The sequence below is a fragment of the Haemaphysalis longicornis genome, unplaced genomic scaffold (genome assembly GCF_048455015.1).
Source record: "Haemaphysalis longicornis isolate Haplotype H1 unplaced genomic scaffold, Haemaphysalis longicornis Haplotype H1 scaffold_3, whole genome shotgun sequence".
In the NCBI taxonomy this organism is placed as follows: domain Eukaryota; kingdom Metazoa; phylum Arthropoda; class Arachnida; order Ixodida; family Ixodidae; genus Haemaphysalis; species Haemaphysalis longicornis.
The window spans coordinates 5,311,612-5,336,434 of NW_027526335.1; the positions used below are offsets into that span (position 1 = coordinate 5,311,612).

At 47.5% G+C, this 24,823-nt stretch overlaps 1 protein-coding gene across 3 annotated transcripts in view; it reads left to right on the top strand.

The window, feature by feature from the left end:
* Window positions 1-1,377: 1,377 nt before the first annotated feature.
* The window catches only part of Asrij (OCIA domain-containing protein asrij), a 28,936-nt gene continuing 5,490 nt past the window's right edge, over window positions 1,378-24,823 (top strand). Inside the window, exons 1-8 of one of the 3 annotated variants that reach the window (XM_077702182.1) lie at window positions 1,378-1,527; window positions 3,511-3,580; window positions 5,483-5,536; window positions 7,364-7,411; window positions 11,929-12,061; window positions 19,079-19,227; window positions 24,489-24,548; window positions 24,643-24,702. In XM_077702182.1, coding sequence (XP_077558308.1) covers window positions 1,447-1,527; window positions 3,511-3,580; window positions 5,483-5,536; window positions 7,364-7,411; window positions 11,929-12,061; window positions 19,079-19,227; window positions 24,489-24,548; window positions 24,643-24,702 — 655 coding nt within the window. In that variant the 5' untranslated portion in view covers window positions 1,378-1,446. Of the gene's footprint in view, window positions 1,528-1,602; window positions 1,836-3,510; window positions 3,581-5,482; window positions 5,537-7,363; window positions 7,412-11,928; window positions 12,062-19,078; window positions 19,228-24,488; window positions 24,549-24,642; window positions 24,703-24,823 lie in introns of those variants that run through there. The other 2 variants (XM_077702184.1, XM_077702183.1) reach the window with 2 other exon arrangements.

Below are 24,823 nucleotides of genomic sequence, written 5' to 3' on the forward strand. Positions count from 1 at the left end.
GCTATTCCTATCCCCCAGCGTATCCGCGACTGCCTCCGCGTCCGCCCTCTTCCGAGGAACATGCACCCTACCTACCACAGAGGTAGAAGGGAGCAACGGGCACGGGCGCTGGCCAAAACATTTCCCACCAAACCTGACGTTATGTATGTGGATGCGGCAGAATACCGCCATCACGACGCCTTTGCCCTCGCCGTAATTAATAGCCCGAATGACCCCCCTGTTACCTCTCTATCCGTACGCACAACCACCCCTGCAGCGGCAGAGGAGGCGGCAATAGCGCTCGCACTAACAACCCGGCCGACACCTACAATTATAATCACCGATTCGAAAACGGCCATCCAAAACCTCGCCCGCGGGTACATATCGTCCGTGGCGTCCAAAATTCTCCTTCGAAATCCCCCGTCCTCCCTGGTAGACATCGTCTGGACCCCGGCGCACACTGGTTTGGGGGGCAATGAGGCAGCGCACAATGCAGCACGAGGATTGACCATCCGTGCCGGTGCCAGCCTCGTCCCCTACCACGGCGCCAGGTCAGCCAGGGATCAGTTAATCACGTACCACGATATAACCACGCATTACCGCCTCTCTCGCCGTCGGTACCCTCCTGCCCACCCTGAGCTAACCAACCATCAGGAGCGCTTATGGCGACTCCTGCAGACAAACTCTTTGGCCTGCCGAGCACTACTGCATCGCATTCACCCCTCGCAATTCCCCTCGCCAAACTGTCCACTCTGTGGGGACCCAGCCACACTGGTCCACTCTATGTGGGCCTGCCCTCAAGATCCCTTTCCCTCCATAGTTAGTGACGAGCAGTGGGAGGGAGCGCTGGGCAGCTCGGACCCAGAGGTCCAGATACTTCTGGTCACCCGCGCTGACAACGTCGCCGCCGGCCTCAAACCGACGGCCACACCGCTCCCGTGAACCCGGTTAAGGCTCAATAAAGTGATTTCTCTCTCTCTCTCGCGAACAGCGTCAGTGAGAGACTGGGGAAAAGGTGTCAATGACAATGGGGGGGAGGGGGGGTAGACGGCGTTGAGGGGGCAAAGCCAGCCTCCTCCGGGACGGCACCTGAGTATTTCTCTTGCAATTGTGCGAATTTGTTTTTTTTTTCTTTCTTTCTTTCTTTTTTTTGCCAGGCCGTCTCTGTAACGGCCGCCCATTTCAAAGGGAAAGGCACCACGGCATCATCATCATCGAGGCGTATATAGCCACTTCACAGGCGCTTCGTCTTGTCGTTGGTGGAACCTTTCAAGTTCAAATTACCCGCGTCAAAAATGGCTGAAATAAACTACGCTACTATAGTACTGTAAATACTGCTATTTGTATTTGTTGCATTGTTTTGTAACATTTTTAGATACGTTGATATTTTTTACGCCGTTTGTCAGATTTCAAGCGGGCGCGAGCATAGAGTTTCTCGCGTGAGGGCTGCTTGTCGAGCAGAAGAAAATGGCGACTTCCAGCGATATGCTCCCTCCGTCGGAGGTAGCGGCAGGAGGATACGATCAAGACCGAAGGGCTCGGCTTCAAGTGAGGCTTTTGAAAAATGTTTGAAGGTTTGGGAGCGATACTCATCTAAGTGTTTAGCGTGCAATCAAGAAACTTTCACTGCTTAGCGTAGGAATCCGTGACTCACTGTTCCCCCTCCGGCTTTTCCGCTAAGAGTTGCAGTTTGTTAGATAGACTGTTTTATCTCTTAGGCCGTCGTCTTTGCATTTTCCTGTTCAAAATATTATTTGCGGCAGTAAAGGCGTGGCTGCTCACTCGCGTAGCCCGGCCTGGCCTGAAACGACGACTTCATGCTGCAAACAACGAAATGGAGCCGGTGAAGAAGACCTGTAAGGAAAAGATCCTTGAAATGACCTAGAGTAGGCAAAAAATAATAACAGGGGCCAAATTCTCTAAAACGGCGGGCCGTCATTATGAAACGACGTGGTAGCGCCATACAAATGCATGTGTTCTCGGGTTGGAACGCCGTTTTGAGGAGCAACAAACAGGTGGAAACCTTGTGGAGGATCACTGTAAACAGGGCGCGAAGCGACGATAAAACGACGGGGTGCAGTGCGCGTCACTTCGCGGCCTGTTTACAGTGATCCTTAACGTGGTGCTCCCACATTTTCCGCCCCTCAAAGCGGCGCCCCCTGCACAAAAAAAACATGTATTTGCATGGCCCTACCGCGTCGTTTCAAGACGACGGCCCTTTTTTAGAGAATTGGGCCCCAGTATGCCATAAGTTGCGTTACACTTGCCTGGCCGGCGTTTCGAAAGGAAGCCTGTCTTTGGGAATCCAGCCCTGTCATCCCAGGAAGATGTTGTTTTGAGTGCTTGTGGGCGTCTATCGCCTCTGTGAAAAAACATTTCTCAGCAAAGAGGGGGCCGAAAAATCTGTATTCCGCAAATCTTACCAGGTTTATATTTCAGCCTGCGCAGTAAACCTCTCAGACGCCATCAAACGTAGCACAAGGTGCCGGGTTCGATCCTGGCAGTGGCGGCCTTTTTTTTTTTTTTTTCTGATGGAACCGAAAGACGAAAACGCCGGTGTGTCTAAATTTAGGCGCACTGTAAGGACGCCCATGTGGCGTAAATTAATCCCGAGCCCACTACTATGGCGTGATTCATAGCCAGGTGTAGCTTTGACCTATAAAACCCCAATTTGATTTGATTCGTTGCCTTCAGGTGTCACATGACAGCCGAAAAGGGTAACACAGCTGTGCTTACCGTCCCTATCAGTGTTGGCCACGCGCGCCTGAGGCACCACTTTAATATTTTGTCATTATGCCCATACGACGTTGTTTTGTGACTGCTCACCGTGTAGGCTGTAGGTGAAAAAGTTTCAATGTGAAAAAGCAACGGCGACATGAAACTCGGCAGTATGAACATGCGGCTTATGCTCTTCAGGCCTGACAGAATCTGTGGCCGTTCAGTGTAGCTGCGTGTTGAGAGCATTCCGTGACGACATACTCCATGGCGACACACATTTGACAGTCGTCAGAGGTGAGGCTCGGGAAAAACATAGGCTGCTGCAGGAGGTATTGCAGGGGTCAGTGCGCAGTCTGCTCTGCCCCAGTGAAAAATAGATTGTTGTTCGGGATCTCCTACAAATCACTTTTTTTGTGGGAACAGGGCCTAGCAGACCCAAGCACAGCGTCAATGCAGGGCTGATGCAACAATGCAACAGGGAGAGTCCATAGCTAATGGTGTTATGACAATACTTGTACAAGTGGAATGCGTCAAAGTTTCCCGATTACACTAATTGCGATTAAATGCAATTTCACACCTAGTGAATCACAGTTTCTCTTCATTGCCGTAATGCAGGAAACTTGCAAGTGTGGTGTTGTATTGTGGCCGTCCCCACATTGGCTGTTCCTAATGTTGCAGGTTTGCCTGCCGTGTTAAGTGTTTCTGTGTATAAGCCTGCTGCGTTACGTTGTTACGTTGATCCCATTAGTTGCTTTATCGTTGCTCATCTCTGTGTTTCTCAGAACTGACTGTTTACTTCGTGTTTTCCTTTAGAACCATGTTTTAACACCGGATGAGCTGAAAGTTCTGCAAGAATGCAACAGAGAAAGCTTCATGTATCGTGGTAAGTGCTCATCTCAGTAAGGGCTTGTCAAAACTTACTTGCGCAGCACTTAGGACCACGCAATGCCGGGTAATTGCACTGTTCGCTGTTGCAGTGTAAAGCATGCACAACAAAGCTCTGCTCACATTACTTCGTTTGCTACTTTATGTCGCAGCCAACAGTATGAGAAATGCAAGAAAAAGCAGGTATCAAGCCTAACTCAGAATTTATGCAGAATTCATGGCAAATTTGTTTTGGTGACATTACGAGTAGTCCTAAGCTTACCCTTCCTACCTTCTATGTAGAGCTTGTTCACTTCTTTATTGTTCTTACTTCTGCTTCAACACAGATTGAATGATGACGTTAGCTAGCTTAGCTTTGCTTGTGCATGCTAACCTTTCTTCTGCAGCTTGCTTATATGATTCTCACACACACAAACACGGGCAAGCAACCGCCCTTTTGGAGGGCGCAGGTTTGAGCCTGATGGCACATTCCTGAAACAGCACATAAAAATACATGGCTGTTAGTCAAAGCTTCATCCCGCCGTTTTGCTGCCCAGTTGGCCTAGTGTCATCCCTACACTTTTTCAGGCGGAAGCATTTAATAGCTCATTGAACAAAAAAAGTAGCATTCAGCTGCCGTAACAAAAAAACAGCTGTTCTATTGAGGAGTTCTGTTGCTTGAAGCTCTGTTGTACAACGCATTCTCTATCGCGAGGTATTCCACAGTGCGAGATGCGGGAGGTGGTCATCCCCGCCAGTGCACCGTCGATGAAGGGAGTAAAAGAACAGGCAGTGCGATTCACCATCGCCTTCAACTCTCCCGTTACACAGCGGAGCAATGCACAGGAGACGGATCGAAGCCACTCGAAAGGTTCAAGGTGGATCGCGAAGTAAAGCATCTCCAGCGGCAAGGCTTGCAAAGCCCTTCGACAGCACGAGGCAAAACAAGTGTCTCAGGCAATCAGGTGGATAGACGTTAAAGGCAAACTGCACTTGAAATTTCAACCTCATGAAAACGTTATTTCCATACAATCTGCCTAAAAAGACTGCTGTATACAAAATATAACAGCAGAAGTGTGCATATCCGCGGCTCAAACGACCACCAAAAATAGGAGATTTTTGAACTGAAATTGAGAGGAGTGTAGCCATTATGAGCAGGCTGAAGTGATGTCTTAGCTGGCCTGCGAGCGGCCGCACGGGGCCGGCCGGCTGAAGCAAACCTGCGCGCAACGCTTCGCCCTCACCGCAGCCCCAAGAAAAACGCGCCCAGCGCAGCTCGACTGGTTGCATGGCTGGCCGTAGGAATAAGCGTAGGGCCGGCTGGAATGTCACTTCCGATTTATGGCGGTTTGCGCCATCCACCAGCAAATGCAGAATTGCCTGCAACAGAGCTGTTTTAAATGCTTCTAATTACATAACAACGCGTTTCACGGGGCTACCAATCTTGTCCCAGTTGGTTTGGTGGTACGTACTATACGTTCAAAGTAAATTTGGCCGAGGTGATATTTTAGTGCAGTTGGCCTTTAATGCTTTCACATTCGCAAGTTATAAGAAAGGCTTAGGTCTCTTCGGTTATTTCTTTTTCTCTGTCTAAAGCCCCCCCCTCGCCCCCTTTCATTTCTGTGTACAGGAGTAAGGATGTACCTTTATAAAAGCTAGTATTGGACCTCCAAATGATGCCCTGTGCGAGATTTTGGCATGTACTAACATGCCAGGGGTGTAGGTAATTTTTTTTCCCTTTGTAGAACAAGTCAGTATGACATGCACTCTGCTCACAGCCTGTTGCCCAAGTTCATTGTAGGCTGTGTGCTTCACAAATACTGCGGCAGCCTGGTATAAGCTGGAGCCTGTCGAATTTACAAATGTTTGAACAACATTGCAGTGCATTAACTCAGTCCGTGTGGTGTGCTCTGTCCCACAGCCTTGCCCCTGGGACTCAGTGCAGCAGTGGCAGTCCAGTATGGCACCAAGATGGGTAAGGTCCTGTGCAGTAGGCTTGCGTCATTGATGGCTAAGTTGAGGCGCCCACTCGCGGTACCTTGTTCTCTGCCGTGGGCAGCATTTTGATGCAAAGCTGAGGCATGGCTGCCACGCAGTCCATCCAGATAAAGAAGAGACCACAAAGGCACTGTAGTTGGTACCTGTGCCTGCTGCTTTCTCTGTTCATAAGTGCCCAAAAAGGTTGGATACATTTCCCCTATAAGGAAAAATAAACATACGATGTCAGTGTTACTGAGGCTTCTTTTTCGAGAACTTCTTTTAAAATTAAGTGTGCTTTAGTCGCTCCAATTACAAAATGCCGCTTGGATTCCATTTATTGGCACTTGTCGGCGATATCTGTACGCATTGTTAAATTCTCTGTTGAAAGGGAATTGTCATAAAAAGGTTGTGTAATCAGATTAGTATATCAGGATATTTGGAATTGTGTTGTGAGCCTCAGCTCATTGAAAACCTTTACAATGACAAAGTATCCAGTACAGAAACTTGAACACATTGTGCCATAATGCTGGCCTAAGTGTCATGAGCACTCCTAAAGAAATAGGCCCCACCAAGTGTAGAAATGAGTAAACTGACAGGACAGGCAGTTTTAGATGCAAGGAGGATATTTTTAAAATTAACTGTGAGTAACCGCGTACTTTTATGTGAGTGAGTCACACTGAAACATCTTCAGTTGAACTTTGCAGCAAAATTTGGATGGATGCTTGGGGAGGAGGACTTCTCAAATAAACATGCTGTGTCAAGCTTGGCAAACCATGTCAGTTTTTTGCCTTGCTTTACTATTGCTGGAGTTCTTTCTAATAGCTTTGGCCTGCTTGCACGTTCTAAGAGAAGAGCTGGTAGTTGCAGGCCTGCCTCATCACACGCATGTCTCACTAGCTGGAGGTAGTAATTCAGCTCAGCAATACTCATTAATGCAGTTCTTCAAGAGTTAAAGTGGGGAGCTTTTTGTGGTCATTGACACGTAGCCAGAAGTGAAAAAGTTTGTTAGGGCACTTAAGCGGGCTTGTGTGCCTTGAATGCAAAAGCAGTGGGACTACATTTGCGATGGCTATGGAAGACTTGTGCACTGGTACGCCGTGTTTGCGTAAATGAGTTCCAAGACGACAGCCTTGGAGTAACACCGAGTTCCAGGCGTGCCCTATGGCTCTCCTTTCTGCATCTCATGCCCCCATGTTTTGGCACCCCTGCAGCTGAAGGGTGCTGTGCAGCGGTGGGCAACACATTTTGGCGCACCCACTAGGCACACCTTTAGTGAGCCAGACGCAGGAGCAGGTGTAGTGTGCGGGTGGAGCACTCCTCTCTCACAGATGCCTGGATTTGATTCCCGCCCAGCCCGAAATGTACCAGATTTTCTTTTCAAAGCCACTCACTTACTTTGTTTACAGGAACCTCCCTGAAAAGTTCAGTCCAACCTTTCTGGACATGTTCTTATTACTCTATGTGTGCTGGCCTTTTTTAGTACTATCGCTTGGTGGCGTCGACACTGAATTTTCACGTATTGGGCATATATAATGTAAACTTGTGAAGCACAAAATTTGGACAAAGGAAGATGGCAGGGAAGAGGAGGTCGTTTTTTGTCTAAATTCTGCGCTTTACACATCTACAATGGAATACCAACTGTAGAGAGTCCGATTTGATCAGGCATACAATGCTTTGGCAGTAAAAACTTTCAAGGCCTAAGTGACCTGGTTTTCAAAGAGGAGCTGATAGGAAGTGTTGTGCTCCCTATCTTGCCCTGGCATGTAGCCCTGATGAAATGACGATATAGACAATCTGTAACTCTTACTTGCTCTCTTTCCAGGTTACCTAACACCACACCCCAAGTACGGTCCCTACATCAAAATGATGGGTATGGGTGCCTTCCACTTACAGTGCAATTGTAATGCAAGTTACCTTTCTTTTTTGCATCATTTGTTGCATATTCGCTGTATGTAATGAACATTAAGAAAGCATATTGAACAAACTGCTTCATGAAAGGTCATTGTGATAGGCTTTTTGCAATCTGCCCTAGCAGCACATTTTGTGAGAATATTTTTGGTAGATATAGCTTGTATTCACTGGCGAAGCACGCATGCGGGCAACCATGTGAGTGCGCCATTGCTGGTTACGTCAGGCTTTGCGGGATGGCGCTACTTGTCCGTGCTAAGGGCATGATTTGTGTTGGACGTTCCAAACTCTACCCCATAGAGTTTCTTACAATATCCTACACTGGAGAGGAATCTGGCACTAGCGTCTATGTGGCTCACGTCTGTGTCGTCATGGACTGCCATTACATCATGCACTCGCCTTACTTTCATCATTGGGTTGGATTGAAACGTTTTAGTGACCGCAAATTTAAACAAAGTGCCACAAAAATGCGATGAATAGTGTGCGATTATGAAAGTGGAAAATAAAACAGGCTGTTTTAAAACTAAGACAAAATACAAAGTGCCACAAAAATGCGATGAATAGTGTGCGATTATGAAAGTGGAAAATAAAACAGGCTGTTTTAAAACTAAGACAAAATGAAGTAAAGCATATTTCTGCCGGAACGGTTGTGCCTGCTATTCTGCAGGCCAAGGTGGTAGTTACGAACAATGTTAATATTTGGGGGTGAGGATTTTACCATTATTTCAAATAACGAGTTTGAAAAGTGTGGAAAGTTTTTTTAGCGTGCCTATGAGAACGTCGCTTTCGTGCTGAACCGGTGCACCGACCGTCAGCTACAGTTTAACTAGACTTGCTGCTGAGCGAGCTGGTTTATGCTTGAAGAAAAAAGAAGACGTGACATTAAACAGTCGGGGACGATGACAAGATAGGACGGATACAGGGGCCTGTATCTGTCGTGTCCTGTCTTCATCAAAGTACGTTTTGTTTCTTTTTTTTCGTCAGCTACAAATTTCGTCAGCGGCGGAATATTATCCACTCAGTCATGCGTCCTTCGACTGCGGCATGATCAACATCAGGTGTGCAGGGGTGATCCAGCTGTGCCATTTGCGCCATTTTGCTACAATTGTACTCTCCTGCGCCCTTCTGCGCCCAGTGGTGTTTTACTTGCGCCAAATGCTCCGAACCGCTTGAACCCGGTTTTTCGGCCGAGAGTTGTCCCCTCAAACCAGCTGAAGTGAGAGACGATCATTCTGCCGCTAACCAGCACGATGGTTCCTAGGCTGGCAACTTGGAGGAAGCGGTGCGCTCGATTATTCGGTTGCCCCAGCCGAGCTCTGCTCATGGTGCAGCCACAGTGCAGCAATAGTGCAGCCACGGTGCCGCTTCGGAGCAGAGATGGTGATTCGGCAAGTCGGCATGCATACACTCCGGTGGCGTGGACCGCAACGGAGTGGTTTCCCGCACTGCTGCAAACAAGCATAATGGCATTACTTCATGTGTATCGCTTGTAGAAAACTAGCGATTGATGTTCGGCCACTCGTGACAAGATGCACAAGCGAGAGTCTATTCTTTTCTGCGCTCCCGGCGAATCGTTTTATTACTGTGCGGCCTTATATTTAGGGCTACTGCAGTGGAGTAGCGCTAGCCAAAACTGCATCAGCGTAAGTTTAAACAACTTGCCGTTTGGGATTTTCGCAGCAGGTTTCTCTTTGTTTTTGTTTTTTGTTCTTTTTTTTTTCCATTCCGCGTGACGGTATTGAAAATAAAGCCCTTTCATATTGCTCTTATCCACCGCCTGAGTGGCAGGGAATGTGGTGCTGATGTCGGCAATGAAAAGCGGCTCAGGTGGAATTTGGAAGAAAAGGGAATCTCATGCCGTGCGTTGCTGAAAAGGGCTGAAAACATTATTTCATCAGGGCAGGCTTTATTAGCAGAAGGCAACTCTGCCTTTAGCCACACCCTCTCCGAGCTGAATGAACTTAATAACAAGGCAAGCAAGAAGCAATAGTATGGTGTGAGGTGTGTGAAGTGCAATATTTTCTATCTAAATATTGTCGAGCCGGACCCTCCGAGCTGGATGAACTGAACGAAGGCAGCAAGCAACAAATCAGTGCAATATGTTTGAGATAGTGAAATAATTTTATTGTAAATAGAATGGGCCCCCTTTTGGTATCAGTAAGTTTTTGTAATGATTACTTGGTGTTTTTTTTTTTAAGTTAAAGAAACGCTTGTCATCTGCTTCACTTGCAGTGGTGTCTAAAGGCTGTGGGGGCACACATTTTTGGTGCTTTAGTTACCAGCTTCAGAGTACAACTGTGGGGAAGTAATTAGCGTTGCCTGAATGGTTGCCAGCCTTCTTTATCTCCAGATAAATGAAGCTGCAACACAAGTTTTGTGCTGCTCCAAAATCAAGCTCTGATACAATAGTGCTCCAAAATAACATTTTTTCAGCTCCAAAAATTGCTCCAATAGTTCGAATGGCTGGATCACCCCTGGGTGTGATCACGCACTGCCTGCTGTTTCACCGAACACGGCTACCACAGAACAGAGAGGATTTCGGCTTCCTCATAGCTCGTTCGTAGACGTGTAAATGCATAGGGAAGAAAGCAAATCCCAAAAACCCCTTAAGAATCCAATTGTCATGCCAAGCCCAAGCCAAAAGGGGGGTCTTCCCATAACCCCCCCCCCCCCCCCCCCGACGACATGTAATTCCAGGTGCAGTTTCCACTCTAGTATACCTACTAAGAAACTATGCTCTACCCCACCGAACGCAAAGTAATGCCTCTAATCCTGTGTGAGTGCGATTAATAACATCTCTGTTGACACCACCGTTGAGAAGTGGGTTGAAATGGCGCAGATGACGCACACCGCTGTTTTTTTTTGTTTTTTTTTTTTTTTTTTCGGTGTGCGGGCACAGTTGCACAAGCTGCGCCATGCCCATGGCCGTTTCCAGTGTTGCCAAGCAAAGAAATTGACAGCTAAACTTTTCAATGAATACCACCTATGCCTGCATCCGTCACCATGTCTACACACATTGGGGAGATGGTCAGCTGTGCTTATATCTTTGTCCGCTGATTGCACATTCAATCATGTCTTGTGAGAAATTGTGCATGTTATTTCTTATATCTTGTTTAAGCTCCGTGACCGATCACATAAGGAAATTATTGCACTGAACTCTGCTCACATGATTGGCCAGCATACCTGCTAAAATAACAATTAAAATGGCATAAATGCTAATGCATAGTGAAAACAAAGTCACTTTGAATTATAATTTGACAGTACTTATTTACGAGCATATTGGTTGGGACACAGCGTTGGCAAAAGCAGGAAGCAAAGCACGGTTGTTTCTTATTTGCATTTTCAATTAGCTTAATGAAACCTGCCAGGACCACTGCTTCATCCTAGCAGACAGATATGGGGCTCTCTGTTTCAGGATGGCTTTGCTGGAATGGCTTAGCAGTGGCAGCTTTGTTCTTTGTATTAGAACTGCAACTGATAGTTATCCATGATAGTTGTGGAGCTAAAGCTTCCCACGCTTATGTAGTCATCTGAGCAGTCAAACGTCGTGTAATCCATTTCTGCACAGTTGGGATAAAACACTGCTTACAGCCATTACAGCCGTAGAACTTCACATAAGTCCCTTGGAAGTCCCTAATTGTTTAAAACTCCATGATGAGCCAACTAATTATGACTAGTAAGTTAAAGTCAGCATTATGACAGCGTCGTCTTAGCAGCCAAATCTACTATGATTTTTTCAAAGATATCTGCATTTGATTGAGAGCCGCAGAGCATTCACAAGAAAGCTGGCTTTGCCACAAAGCATATTCTGATTATGGACCACAACACAATACAAACCAAGGGGCGAGCCATATATAGAGATTTGCTATAAAAACTGTGCACGTACCTGAACTCTTTGATTGTAGTTTTTCCACCATGAACAAACAGGGGTGCCTGCATAGGCCCAGTACAGCTGGATCCAGTACAGCTGGGCCTATGCAGGCACTGCCTGCATGACAGGTGTACCTGTAGCAGGCTTGTAAATACCCCTCGACACATTTGTTTCGACTAAGAAAAATGAAGGAAGCTCACTATAACACTGACTTGAAGGTAGCGAAGCTTTTAAGTCCACAATTGCAGCCAATTTGCTTCTTCTTCGCTGCCACAACGACGACCTTTAGTCCATCATTGTTGCTATAAGTGTGAGCTTCCTTCATTATTTTGGAAGTGATAATCGGTGGACCTCCCCTTGGAGGGACGTACGCTATGACTTGTCTTTCTCGTTCTGAGCAAGTGTTGCCGCGATAACGACGAACGCTGGAGTCTTTCTTGTTCCACGCAAGCATGCTTGGCGTGGCAAACGTTTGCCAGGGACGCTGGGTGGTCGCCGCACGAGCGCTCGGCATTTCCTTGGTTTTTCTTAACTGCGAACACTAACGATTTGCTAAGCAGCTTCGCTGTTGAAACATTGCAGCATGTGTGGCCGTCCCCTTTGCGCAGGTGCGGGGTTTGTCGGCTGGATGGTGGGCAAGTTCTCCTACCGGCGGCAGTGCGAAGAGAAGCTCATGAGGCTCCCCAACAGTGTCATCGGAGAGGCCCTTCGCCGGAAGTACGGCATGGCCTCGCCTGACTCGTAAGTTGCCCCCATGAAGGCATGGAAAGAGTTTTCAGGGGTAACCTTCTGGGTAACCTCTAGCTTATCACTATTTAGAATGACCATGTTCACACAGCATGACCATCAGCCTGAAGGAGTTGAAATTTTAGCACCGTGGCATGGTAACACGAGTAAGGTGTAGGTGGTGGTGAATCCTCTGAAGGTATGTAACAATGAAGGCACTATTACCTGCACATGCCAAGACAATTTCTGTAAAGGCTGGACATCTGACTTGCACCGTGTAGACCGACACGTTTCTATCAGAGCTAAATATAAAAATCGTGGCTTATGTCATGCAGTCCTTTAAAAGCTTTCTATAACTGTGTACAAGTTTTGTGTGCCTATATTGAGCTTTGACGACTGCACATGCACGCTTCATAAATTTCACTGTGAGCGGCACCCCTCTGAGAGTGCTTTTTCAACATTCCAGTCACTGCTTCAAGTATAAGCTGAAGCCAACGAGACTGCATGGATACACAGCCTAGACAGTGGAGTTTTCAGCAACTCCAATTGTTCAGGCCAGGAGATTGTAGTCCACTTCTAGGGCAGCCAGTGCTAGTAAAAATCAGGGTGTCGAACCGAAAAAACACCGGTTTGGTTACAGTTCGGGTGAAATAATTTTGTTCCAGTTCAGTTCCGGTTTGACAAAATCACGTACCGAACCAGTTCGCGAACCTGTTCGGCAGCTTGAACCGGTTCACGAACCGGTTCGATTAAGGAGTTGAATTTTCACTTAAATTATAAAAAACATTTAGTACAGTTGAACCCCTTTATAAGAGACACGTACCGGGGAGCAGTTTCTGTCTCTTATACGAGATGTCTCTTATAAGCAGGGTACCATGTTTTCACTTACTAATCAGACCCTAGTTCAATGTGGGCACCCTATGACTAAAACAAGCTCAAAAGAATGCTACAGCATGTTTCAAAAGATTCATTCTTATTTATGTTTGGCCCTCAGAATTTATGAAACAGTTCTGAATCTTTGTTTGCTTCATGACTGTATTTACACTGGATATTTTACAACCGATTCTGCAAGCTTTTTTTTCATTCCTCGTTTGTGGAAGATGAATCGTACATGTTGAGTTCACAAGCCTGATGAATAGGCGGAGCGCACAGCTTCTTCTGCTGTGTGCTCAGGCTATTCATTATGCTTGCAGGACTCAACATCTGCGATGCTTTTTGATTGGGAGCTATGCCAGTAAGAGAACCCGCATGTGCGATCGCGCTCCATCCAATGGATGGCAGTAAGCTTCAACCACTTCTGTAAGTTGCATTTCCTTTGGCAGGGCTTCTCATCGTCATTTCATAGCTGACTGAACCACTGTGTGTTTGCTGAAGTTATAATAAATAGCGACTGCAGGCGTCTGTCGTCCACCTGTGCTTCCAGGATGGCAGCAGCTGCAATTAGTGACTGGTGGCACTGCGTCTGAAGTTAAAATGTCTATTACAAGCGAGATTATTGATTAAAGTTCAAGGATGACTTGTCCCTTATAACCAATCTTCTATATCCGATGTCTGTTATAAAAGAGGTCGATTTAATGGGAAAGATAGGGCAGCCAACCATGTGGGTCAATAGTGTCTCTTATACCCATTTGTCTCTTACATCAGTGTCTCTTATAACGAGGTTCAGCTGTAGTTTAAAACGACAGTCAAATCAAAACACAAACAAAAAATTCAAAATGCTGCTGTTCCCCAAGGGCAGTGGCACAATTGCAAAAGCAAACTTTAAACAATTACAGGATATTAGAAAAAACAGATGAAGTGGCGACGATTTACCAGCTACTTTCTCGCCCAGACATTTATGTTGTCCTGGTGACTATTCATAAAGCCACTGCCAAGAGATATGACGGTGGGATATATTTTCTGCCCTTTCCTTTTTTGTTGAAATCGCAATCATCGCTATGGAATCGCCCATCACGCTAACCTTGAAGCCTTAAATTTAGGCCTGCGTACTGGCGCGTTCAAATGCCAGCGCTTAATACCAATGGCGCACATTTTTTATATTTGTAACAAAACAGAAAAATCCTACAACAGGCACATAAATACTACCAATGAATTATATTATTTGGTCTTCCTGAATAATTTGTTAGCTGTCGCCTTATCGAATGTGTTAGCCACACTTTTGTTGAAAGTAAGCTTTAGTTAACGCTCAGTAACTGCATTATTGCTCTGACCACTGCAATTCATTTTGCAATAGCTGTACCGGTGTGTGCATTACAATCAGTATGTCATTGTACCACCAGACTCCCGGCCATCGTTCCGTGTGCTACACGGCGGTATCTTATAACAGATTATGCTGTTACAAAATGAAACTGAAATCAGACGTGCGGAGCATGAGATGGGACTTTTTTTGGGTAGACGCTCTTAATTCGTCCAGAGCAGTACTCCCCTCCGGAACGAGTAGCAGTAAAAGTAATGTCGCGAGTTGGGCAGTCAGTACAAGTACACCTTCGAAAAAAAAGCAGACCTGAAAGAGACAAAACTGCAGAACAAGCAGAAAAGATGATTGCTGGACGAATAGGGCAGTGTGAGGTACCGGCCTGCCTTTCTGCACGCGTCATTTGCTTTATTACTGTTTCTACTTCCAAGAGAGGGTCAAAGGCTACAGTTTCTTGCCAAGGGATTAAGTTCGCACCTTAACAGTTTTTTTCCCACACATTTCTGTTATTATTTGTATCTGTAAAAACAGAACTTGTCCACCGTACTGTCCTCAAAAATTGACCACTGAACTCACTTCCTTCGCATTGATGACACGTTTGGTTGTGAAAGGCAGGGCAAAGAAAAGTATAGAGCAATATCCACGTTTTGGTGCTTTTTTTTACTTACCGTATTTACTCGCATAATCCTCGCACTTTTTTTTTCGGAAAAGTCAATGCGGAGATAGGGGTGCGAGAATTATGCGGGGAAAAAAATTCCGGTGCACATTGTTGCCAATTTGCCTTCTGGCAGTCCCGCTAAATGTAGCGGTCGTTTTTTGTATATGTAAGCTCAGTGTTGCCAACAGCAGCTATTTCTTTTTATTTTAGTATTTACAACGTAAGCAATCTCCCGTAGATCAGCGATCATGAAATTGCCGCCTTTGCTTTCTGGCGCACGCCCTATGGCCCTATCTCGTTGTCGTCATGTGCGTGCCCTACTCCAGTAACGCACGTTGAAGTCGGTGACGCCGAAGTGCCTGCCTGCGGCGCGGTTGCCGTGTTCGATCGCGTACTCTATCGCTTTCAATTTGAAAGCGGCAGTGTAGCTGGCGTTCTTCCCCATGGCGAAGCGGCACGAAGCACAAAACAACGAGATCAAACAGTTCTCAAAATGGCAGCGAGCTATCCACCACTGACGCGAGTGACTCACTGACTGCTGCTGCTCAACGACGGGACCGCGACGGCGACACAACGACACGACAGCGGGCTGCGCGAACGCCGTCTAGTTCGCACACGCGAAACCGGCTAAAGGACAGTGCGAGTAGCGTGTTAGGGCGCCTCTTAGGGAGTAGCCATGCAGGTTGTTAGGGCGCCTGGATGGCCTTGGATACACAGCGCTCTCCGCCGAACGGAGAGGCGGCGGGGGAGGGCGCGCGTTGGAGAGCGCGTGCACCATGCGGGTTTCGCGAGCAGGCAACTTTCGCCGCTGCGAAGTTGGGGGTGCGAGGATTACGCGAGTGCGAGGATTACGCGAGTAAATACGGTATTCGGTTTTACTTACTTTTTGCGTAATATTTTAAAACAACGTGATTCGCCTTTTCCTTTTTGTTGTTTTCCGTGTAAACACATTTAAAAAAAACTGGCGCATTTGATGCCTCGTGCTATATCTCTGCTCCGAGGCGCAGCTTATGTTGCAGGCCGCAGACTTATTTTAACCAGCTGGTGATATTAAACGTGGATCAAAATCTCAATACATGGACGTTCTCGATTTCCATCTACTTACCCGCCGCGGTGGCTCAATGGCTAAGGCATTGCGCTGCTGAGCACGAGGTCGCGGGTTCGATTCCCGGCCACGGCGGCCACTTTAATGATGGAGGCGAAAAGCAAAAACGCCCGTGTGTTCGAGATTTCGGCGCACGTTAAAGATCCCCAGGTGGTCAAAATTAATCCGGAGCCCTCCACTACGGCGCGCCTCATCGCCTGCGCTGCATCGGCGCGTTAAAACCTACAATCAATCAATTTCCATCTACTTCGGAAAAATGGTCGTGGGGAAGGGAGATCGAAGCCACTTGTGGTCAGCAGCAAACGTCTTAGCCACTGAGCAGCAGCTCCTGTGGTCACACTTGTCAAGTATTAACAATTTGCAGGTGTCGGACCTTTTAAACAAATTATGAAATGCAAAAAGTTTGCACACATGGGGTGTGGGCTTTCGCTGTTGCGCAGTGGAGCACTCCTGCAGCCTGATTGCTCCAATAAAGTCGCAGCGAGGGAAGGGCAAAGTTGCTTTATATCCCCTGCAAGGTGCCGAGAATGACATTTCGTTTGGTCAACTTGCACTACGCTCGTGCTTCTAGCAGCAACAGGCCATTGCTGCTAGAGCGTGATAATGTTCAAATGTCTGGAGGGGAAAGTGCATGAGTGGGTACGAAGTTGATGGTACGTGAAAGAAAAAAATTACACCATCTTCCCGTGGGGAACCCTGATGAGGATGCGAAGCATCGTGGCGGTTCCGTGTGGTTCCATTGTGTTGCCGTTATGTTGAGTGATCTGGTTTTTACTGGCGCCAGAGGAAATTCCGCGTCCGGGTCCACACCGGTGGCAAAGGCACGCAAGTGCTGTTGTGTTACGGTGAGTAGGCGGTGGTTCTCGAGGCGCCGAAACTCGTCCATCATGTTCTTGTCGATGTTGTCTCTGTGGTAGAATCGGTAGTCTCGGTCAGCTTTGGTGAGGTAAAGGTTGTTGACATTGGTGCACCGGCTGAAAGCAATGTACACGCCCTTGTCTTCTCGTTCTTCTTCTTCTTTGGCGGTTCCCCTACGGGAAAATGACGACGGTGGTCGAACGCGAACCTAACTCATGATGGATTCTTTGGTTGGCCAATCCCTAGGGGCATCCTACCACAATCAGCATCAGAGGCGCTGCGGACGGGGCTGGTTGAGCTGCAAGGCGCGTGGCGCTTCCCGCCACAGCTTTCCCACGGGAAATTCAGCATCCCCCTATAAAGTTTTCAGTTCGTCGTTTCCGTTGACGTTCAGCTTCGCGTGCCTTCGTTGTATCAGTAGCTTCTTGACGTAGTTTGAATGAGTCAAGGACATAAGGCACGTTCGTAGCACTTGCTCCTGTCCCGGATTTGTAGCGTAGTGGGGAGAGCACGCGTACCACCCGTTGCGGCCAGAGAGTCGTGGGATCGAAACTGGGCGCCGCTAACTATTTCTTTTTTTTTTTAGTGTAGTATCGCGGAGCTGTGGGTGTAAGGAGGAGAGTTGCGCATGCGCAGTGAGCGGGTGGACGACGCCGCCATCAACGACGGAGGACCAGGCGAGCCTAAGAAATGCTCCGCATTTAAAAAAAAGCCTGAATTGCATTGACTGTGCAATATCAACAACGGAGGGTCGAACCGTTTCGCAATGAACCCATAACCTTTATTTCTTTTTTCGGTTCAGTTCCGGTTTCGGTTCAGCGGCCTCAAAAAATAACGGTTCGGGTTCGGGTTCAGTTCCGGCAAAAATACTGGTTCAGTTCCAGTTTTCGGTTCATTTCGGTTCCGGTTCGACACCCTGGTAAAAATGAAGCATGTATAAGGAGCGACATGGTGTACATCCAACTCTCCATGTGGACCGGTACATGTGAAACCCACTTTATACTCATGAGCAAATGCTTGGCAATACAGCTTCAATGAACACAATCATCTTATTTAGCATTTTACGTGTATTCTTGCCTCTGCAGCACCTCGTATTGTTTGCACTGTGCTCTGTTTCTTAGGCTATGATTAGTCTTTGCTTTGTTGCAACAGTGCAGAGCCCTTGTCCAGAAAAGTGTGGCCTCATCTTGCATTAGTAACCCACCTCTACAGCTCTCTCACCATTCTTCTCCCACTTGCGTGCTGCTGACCCACCCCTACCTAGCCTAAATGTGTTGTAGTTCTCCCACGCATTTGGACCATGTGCACGGGACCATACATGTTGCCGGAGTGGCCACGTGCTGTCTCCTAGCATGGGCTGTGCCTACACGTTTCCTCCCCAGGGGGCTAACCTGGCCAGTGCGAGACCGGGCGCACGTCGTTCAATGGCAAGACACATGCAAAGTACCTTTTAGGGGGAGCATACTAGTTCTCTGTCCGAGGTGATAGTATAGGTTGGAGACCTGCAGTTTTGGAGCTTGCCCACAATGTTGCTGCCATGAGCACGGGGTCGTCGCTTCAATTGTCGGCCTGGGTGGCTGTTTTTCTGGTGGAGGCAGAAATGGCCGTGTATCGAGGTAAGGGTGCACACTGAAGAATACCGAGCAGTACAAATCAATCCGTAGCCATTCACTTTGACGTGCCTCGTAGGCCAAGCACAGCTTCTGCTTGTGAAGCCCTCGCATGTTGAACATTCCTCAGGCGCTTTTTTTCTTGTGCTGATGGCCATATGCTCACTCGACATGCAGTCACTAGGAGTGGCAATGGCAAGTGTATGGTGTTGCCTCTGGCTGGACCTGGTTTCACCTCACATCTGGTGGGAAACTTGTGCAGGAGTGTGTGAAGGTGCATTTTACCAGCAACCGAAAGCCTTGAGCCCAATCCTGCCTCTTTCTCCGTTTGTGAAACCATCCATCTCCTTGGACACCCATCCAGAGATTGCCTAGACATGATCGGTTGAAACAGGGAATGAGTTGCAACCACAGCAAAAAATGTCAACACCCTGTGTCACCTTCCTTGCACAATTCTGAAAAAGCACCTTGTCCTCTCTACTATTCCCCGTGTTCATTTTTCTACGAATTGTTGTGCTCATTCCATTGTCACTTAGTATATATACATATACTTCACTTAGTATATATACATATACTTTTAATTTCCTTTGGGGGCTCTTTTCTGCAGCTTTCCGGGCAGCCCTGGTGGCCAGTATACAGACTACAGCTCGTCGGGTCCAGATAGGGACCTGGGCACCCTGTCGTCACAGGGCTTGGACTCGCGAAGCCGTGGAGCACCACAAGGGTTTGACGATAGCCAGCGGCCTTCTCTGGACAGTGAGCATGAGCCAGTCTAGCCCTAGCGGGTGCTGCAACAGACTCCACTTAACTTGAACACAAATGTGGTTCTGGGAAAAAATAGGGCCGTCTTGGTATGGATTTTGGTACAGCACGGAAAGGTGGGACCAGTACTGAAAAAAGAACTTCGCCACCATCTTTGTGACTAAGCCCTCTGCAAAAAAACCTAAGCCAGCTTGCACAACGGTGCAAGCCTGATCTCAGCAGGGCTGTGTTCGTCTCAATAAGCTAAACTCAACAACCATTTACCCTGTGTTTATATATGGCACTCGTCAGCAGAAGACCAAATCAAACACAACGCAAAGTATTTATGGGCTTTATTTGTACAGTACCCTCTTCAGTCCCCATATACAGTTAAACCTCGATGTAATGAACTTCAGTGTAACAAAACCCTCGATGTAACGAACCACAAAATTTTTTGTAACTTCAAGTGTATGCACACCATGTATTTTCACCCTCTGTGTAACGAAATCCCGTTTGCCGGAATTACAATGTAACGAAGTTTCGTGGAGAACTAGGCACGAAATTTAAGTTGTAGAGGTAGATTTTGGGATACGCAAGCGCCGAAATGGGGCCTCAATAAAACGCGAACGGCGACACGGGCCGCCCAATGCCACGGATGCAGCGAGCCACGGAGTCTGAGCAAGCCCCTTGCCTACAAACTGCGTGGCGTGCATACACGGCTGGCGCACTGTTTGTTTCTGTCGGAGCTTAATCGTCTACACGGGCATCAGCATGAACCGCATGGAGCATTTTCTCCCCGCAAAAACGCGCCCCGCAAGCCACAGGCGCGCTGATGCAGCCGCGGAGGCCACCCGCCACAATGTGGGTAGCTCCAGCGACCGCTTCTAACCGCTCGCTGAAACGTAACTCGAGGGGCATGCAAGAAAAAAAAGCAGATAATGTGGGCGAAATTTTCACTCTAAAACGTCACACGCGCCGCTTGCGAAAGCGGTCATCAATATCCTCCGCGGTGGACTAATCACCTCTGGCAGGGGCGCCGCCACTACCGCCACATGCCACATGCCCCATGCGCCCTTCGTTCGAGTTCACTCATGCTTGTTGGGTTTCATCGTTCCAGCAAGCATTTGTGAATCTTTATGAGCCTTGCGCACGCGTTTTTTTTTTCACACGCGCGGCCGCGATTGCGGGCTGGCGGCGGCTTCTGCCTCAGCCAGGAAGTGACTCGCGCTGCGCACGGCAGTGGGAGGAGCCTAACCAGTTTCGCCAATGGGGAGGCGCGCACCTAATGGCGGGGGCTTCGAAGCGCTCAGGGGTGCCGGCTGGCCAGACGATTAGGCTTACCGCCGCGGAGGTTATTTGATGGGCGCTTTCGTAAGCGGCGCGTATGATGTTTTACAGTGAAAATTTCCCCCACGGTATCTGCTTTTTTTCTCGCATGCCCCTTGAGTTGCGTTTCAGCGAGCGGGTTGAAGCGGTCGCTGGAGCTACCCACACTGTAGCGGGTGGTCTCCGCAGCTGTGTCAGCGCACCTGTGGCTTGCGGGACGCGTTTTTACGGGGAGAAAACGCTCCATGCAGTTCGCGCTGATGGAGACGATTAAGCTCCAATAGAAACAAACAGTGCGCCACCCGTGTATGCGTGCCACGTTTTCTTTTGCAGGAAACGCTTCACGGGATGAACACTTCATTATAACCGCGAATTTCAATGTGGTGAAATTTCAATGTAACGACGTAAATTACGAATTTTACCGATTTCGTTACATCGAGGTTTAACTGTACTCTATTGTCCACCTCTGCAAAGTCTTCATCGTGTGCGCCCTTGTTGTTGAAGGCCTGCACTACTTCTTCTTTTTCTTAGAAAGAAGCCACTTTCTTCCTTAGTTAGAAGCCAGCGACTCCCTTTAAGGAAGAAAGTGGCTTGGAAGGAAGGAGGAGGAGGCCACACAGCTAAGCAGGCCTATCCGCTCGCATTGTGAACAGAGAGATCCGCTTGGCGGCAGTACCAACTAGTGAAGTCTCGGCATTATTAGTGTGGCACGTGACATCAGGAGCAGGCAACAGGTGGTGTGCGCATTTCTGTTCATTGACGGCGCAACCAACTTTAGCTTGTGGTTATATGCTCTTTCTGCGTCCAAATGCTTAAGTTTGTAATTTAAGTTTTGTGTAGCGGGTGCATTAGCCCTCCTTACACCTGATTCCTGGCCAATCCCCCACGTGGGTACGTGCCACCCGGGCGCTGTCACAAGATCCATGCTCACGTGCGCTCTGCATTTTCGTGGTATTTTTTCTGTTCACTGACAGTGCAACCAAGAGCAAGACAGCTCTGCTGTTAGAAACGTATACCTCAAAATTTCTGCAATAGGGATGGCAGATGCATTTGACATACTGATGTCATGAGGCTATAAATTTTCCCCCTTCCTGGGTAGGTTGGGTAGCTGTATGTTGGCCTAAACATGTTGCCCTGTTCTACCGTGATAAATTGAAATATGAACAACGGAGCACGTGTGGCTTTCAGTACATGCCACCCCTGCTGGCAACGGGCCACGTATGCACAGTGCGAACATGTTATGAGAGTCCGTGACCAACCTTGATATAGAAAGACCGTCGTATTTCCATCGTTCGTTGGGCACTCGGCACGAAATAAAAAATGAGGGAATTTAGCTGTGTGCGCCATGTCCACTCATCGCAGCAACAAACTTAGATAACGCTTGCGTGAGTGGGTGCCGAACGCGGTGTGGAGACAAGCCACAATGCTCCATATCGGCGTTGCACACAAACTCTCGTAATGTGTTCGCACTGTGCATACATGGCCCACCGCCAGGATGCACGGCATGTACTGAAAGCCACATGCTCCGTTGTTCATATTTCAATTTATCATGATAGTACATGTTGGCCTAAAAGATTCCAGCTTAGAAAATGTCTTTAGTTGATGTCTATGCAAACCAAGCAGTTCCTACTTCTTTGTATCAAGCAAGTTCAATGTAATGGGAGTCAATTTTTTTCTGAGTGCGTTTATCCATACAAATCAGTATTGGAGGGTCTCACAGCACCTCAAGGACTCTATATTGGGCAGTGATCTTTTATTGGTTGTCAACATTAATGCACTTCATGCGCGTTGTGTGAAGCACTCTTCAGAGGTAAATACAACTTTTATTCCCCGTATCCATTCATGTGCTGCAACAAGCGTTGCCACGTGGCTTCAGTGACAGCAAGCGGCCTTCTATGGACAGCAGAAGTAAACGAGACATCTTGTACATGTCACATAAAATGCTGTCTACTCCTGTTAATGGACTGATGAAGGGAGTTATTGAAAACTTTACAGTCCAGAATGTGTAGTTCTGCCAACCAGCATGGATTTTCGTTTGTTCCTCAGAATAAAATTCTTCAGAAGGGCTTTTTTTCTCGCATTATCACCCAAACCAATTTGGTGACAGCGGCTTTGACAACACACTGACGATCCTGCCGTGCAGCATTTGTATGAGCTGTCCGGGAACAAAGAGTCAATATTAACAAAGAAATAGGTGAACATCGACAATTTTGGAGACAGAGGCAGCATGAAACCAAATCGCAAACTACTGTGATGTCGTTGCTGTAGTGTCCAAAAAGGCCACCAGCGTGGCTCATGGGTTTTCTTTTTTTAAATTCACACATGAATTAGGGCTCCAGACTTGTACTGAGCAGTGAAATAAGAGGTCACATGTGTTTAACAAAACGGTTCAGCCACGGGCAAGAGCTGGCAAATTCGCTTTGGTCTCCTTGTAAACTGCGCACAATGGTTTACTATAACAACATTTGTCATGCTTACGTGGCGTTCAGCAAAGCAGATCTGTTTGAGATACATCGGCGAACTTGATGCAATCATGTAGCAGTAAGAGCATTGTGTTGCTAGGCGCCAGGTTACAAGTTCAGCACTTGAGGACTGTATTTTTTGAGGAGGGAGAAGTTCAAGAAGTTACGCTACTGTGTGCAGGGTTTCGGCAGGCACCAATGAACATCAGGGGTCTAAATTACTCTGTATCCGTCCACTACAGCATGCTTCAAACAGAGGTGTACCTTCGACACATTCAGCACCAGGTTGAACATTTTTAGAACACATTGGTGAGCTGATTGGTCCCAGAGTAAATAACACGTTCAGCAGTGTAATGGCGGAGAAGTGTTGAGAGAAACATTCATTTTGCTTATACAACAACAAGATTCAGTCCAACCCTTTGAAAATAAAATTCACCGCCATTGTTTCGACTTGGCCATATGCGGTCTTCTAAACATTTTTGTAATGACGAATATTGACTAACATATCCCTAACTATTCTTTCTTGCAGGAGTGTTGTAAGCTGGGCTAGTTGGTACTGTTCCATGATGGCTAACAGCGCAAAAAACTGGATGAAAACCCCAAAAGGAAGACACACACAAGCGCTGACTTTCAACTTAGTTTATTCGAAAAAGAGCACAAATATGTACATACATCTCGTCCACACGGAGCATGCGCGAAAAGAAAGGAAAGAAACACCCTAGTTGCTGACACCGGCAGTACAAATTACAAAATTGGATTTCAACCTGTGCCCAGATATGAAATCTCCTTTTCACGCAAAAGAACAGAAGAAGGCTGACAGACACAATCCGTCAACCGTTTAAGTATGTGTGCAGCAAAGGGGCTACAAGTTCCCACTTGTTGGCACATTGCAAGCAGTGCAGTTGCACACCTCGTTTTGCCGACACTTCGATATTGTTCTTTCACGGCAGCCAGACATCCAAAGAGCTGGTCGAGGCTGCGCACATTTTTTAACGGTCGACGGATTGTGTCAGTCAGCCTTCTTCTGTTCTTTTGCGTGAAAAGGAGATTTCATATCTGGGCACAGGTTGAAATCCAATTTTGTAATCTGTACTGCCGGTGTCAGCAGCTAGGGTGTTTCTTTCCTTACTTTTCGCGCGTGCTCTGTGCGGATGAGATGTATGTATATATTTGTGCTCTTTTTCAAATAAACTCAGTTGAAAGTCAGCACTTGTGTGTGTCTTCCTTTTGGGGTTTTCATCCAGTTTTTTGTGCTGTTTGCCACCATGAAATTCTTTCGTGTGTCCACCTTTGGCAAGATGGTGCATCGTACCCTGGCTCATTTGTGAGGTGTGCTGCAAGGAGTCATGCCTAGCGAATGTTTTTTGTTCGTGCCTGTGCGAAGCAGACAATTCCTACTTGTTCGGCTGACACAAATGTGGCGTATACAATGTGCCTGTCCAAGGGAAGTAATACCTGTGTCTGGGTGCATTCACCCATGTCCATCAGGACTGCAGAGCCACACCGCACCCCAAGGGCTCGATGACAGGCAGCGACCTTCTGTGGACTGTGAGCGCAAACACGTTTCATTTACACATCTTGCAAAGTACCCTGCGAAGTGCAGTAACACTCTTCTTCATGTGCTGTCGTTCATTTGCTGCAGCAATGCGGAGTTCCACATCGCCCCAGGGCCTCAATGACAGCGAGCGACCCTCCATGGACAGTGAGCACGAACACTTCTCGTTCTGATCGCGTGCATGGCTTGGGGGAAGGGACCTTCGGTATAGCCTGTGTGCATTTGCACACACGTGCAAGCTGTGCAAAGTCATAGGTGCACGTTTCAG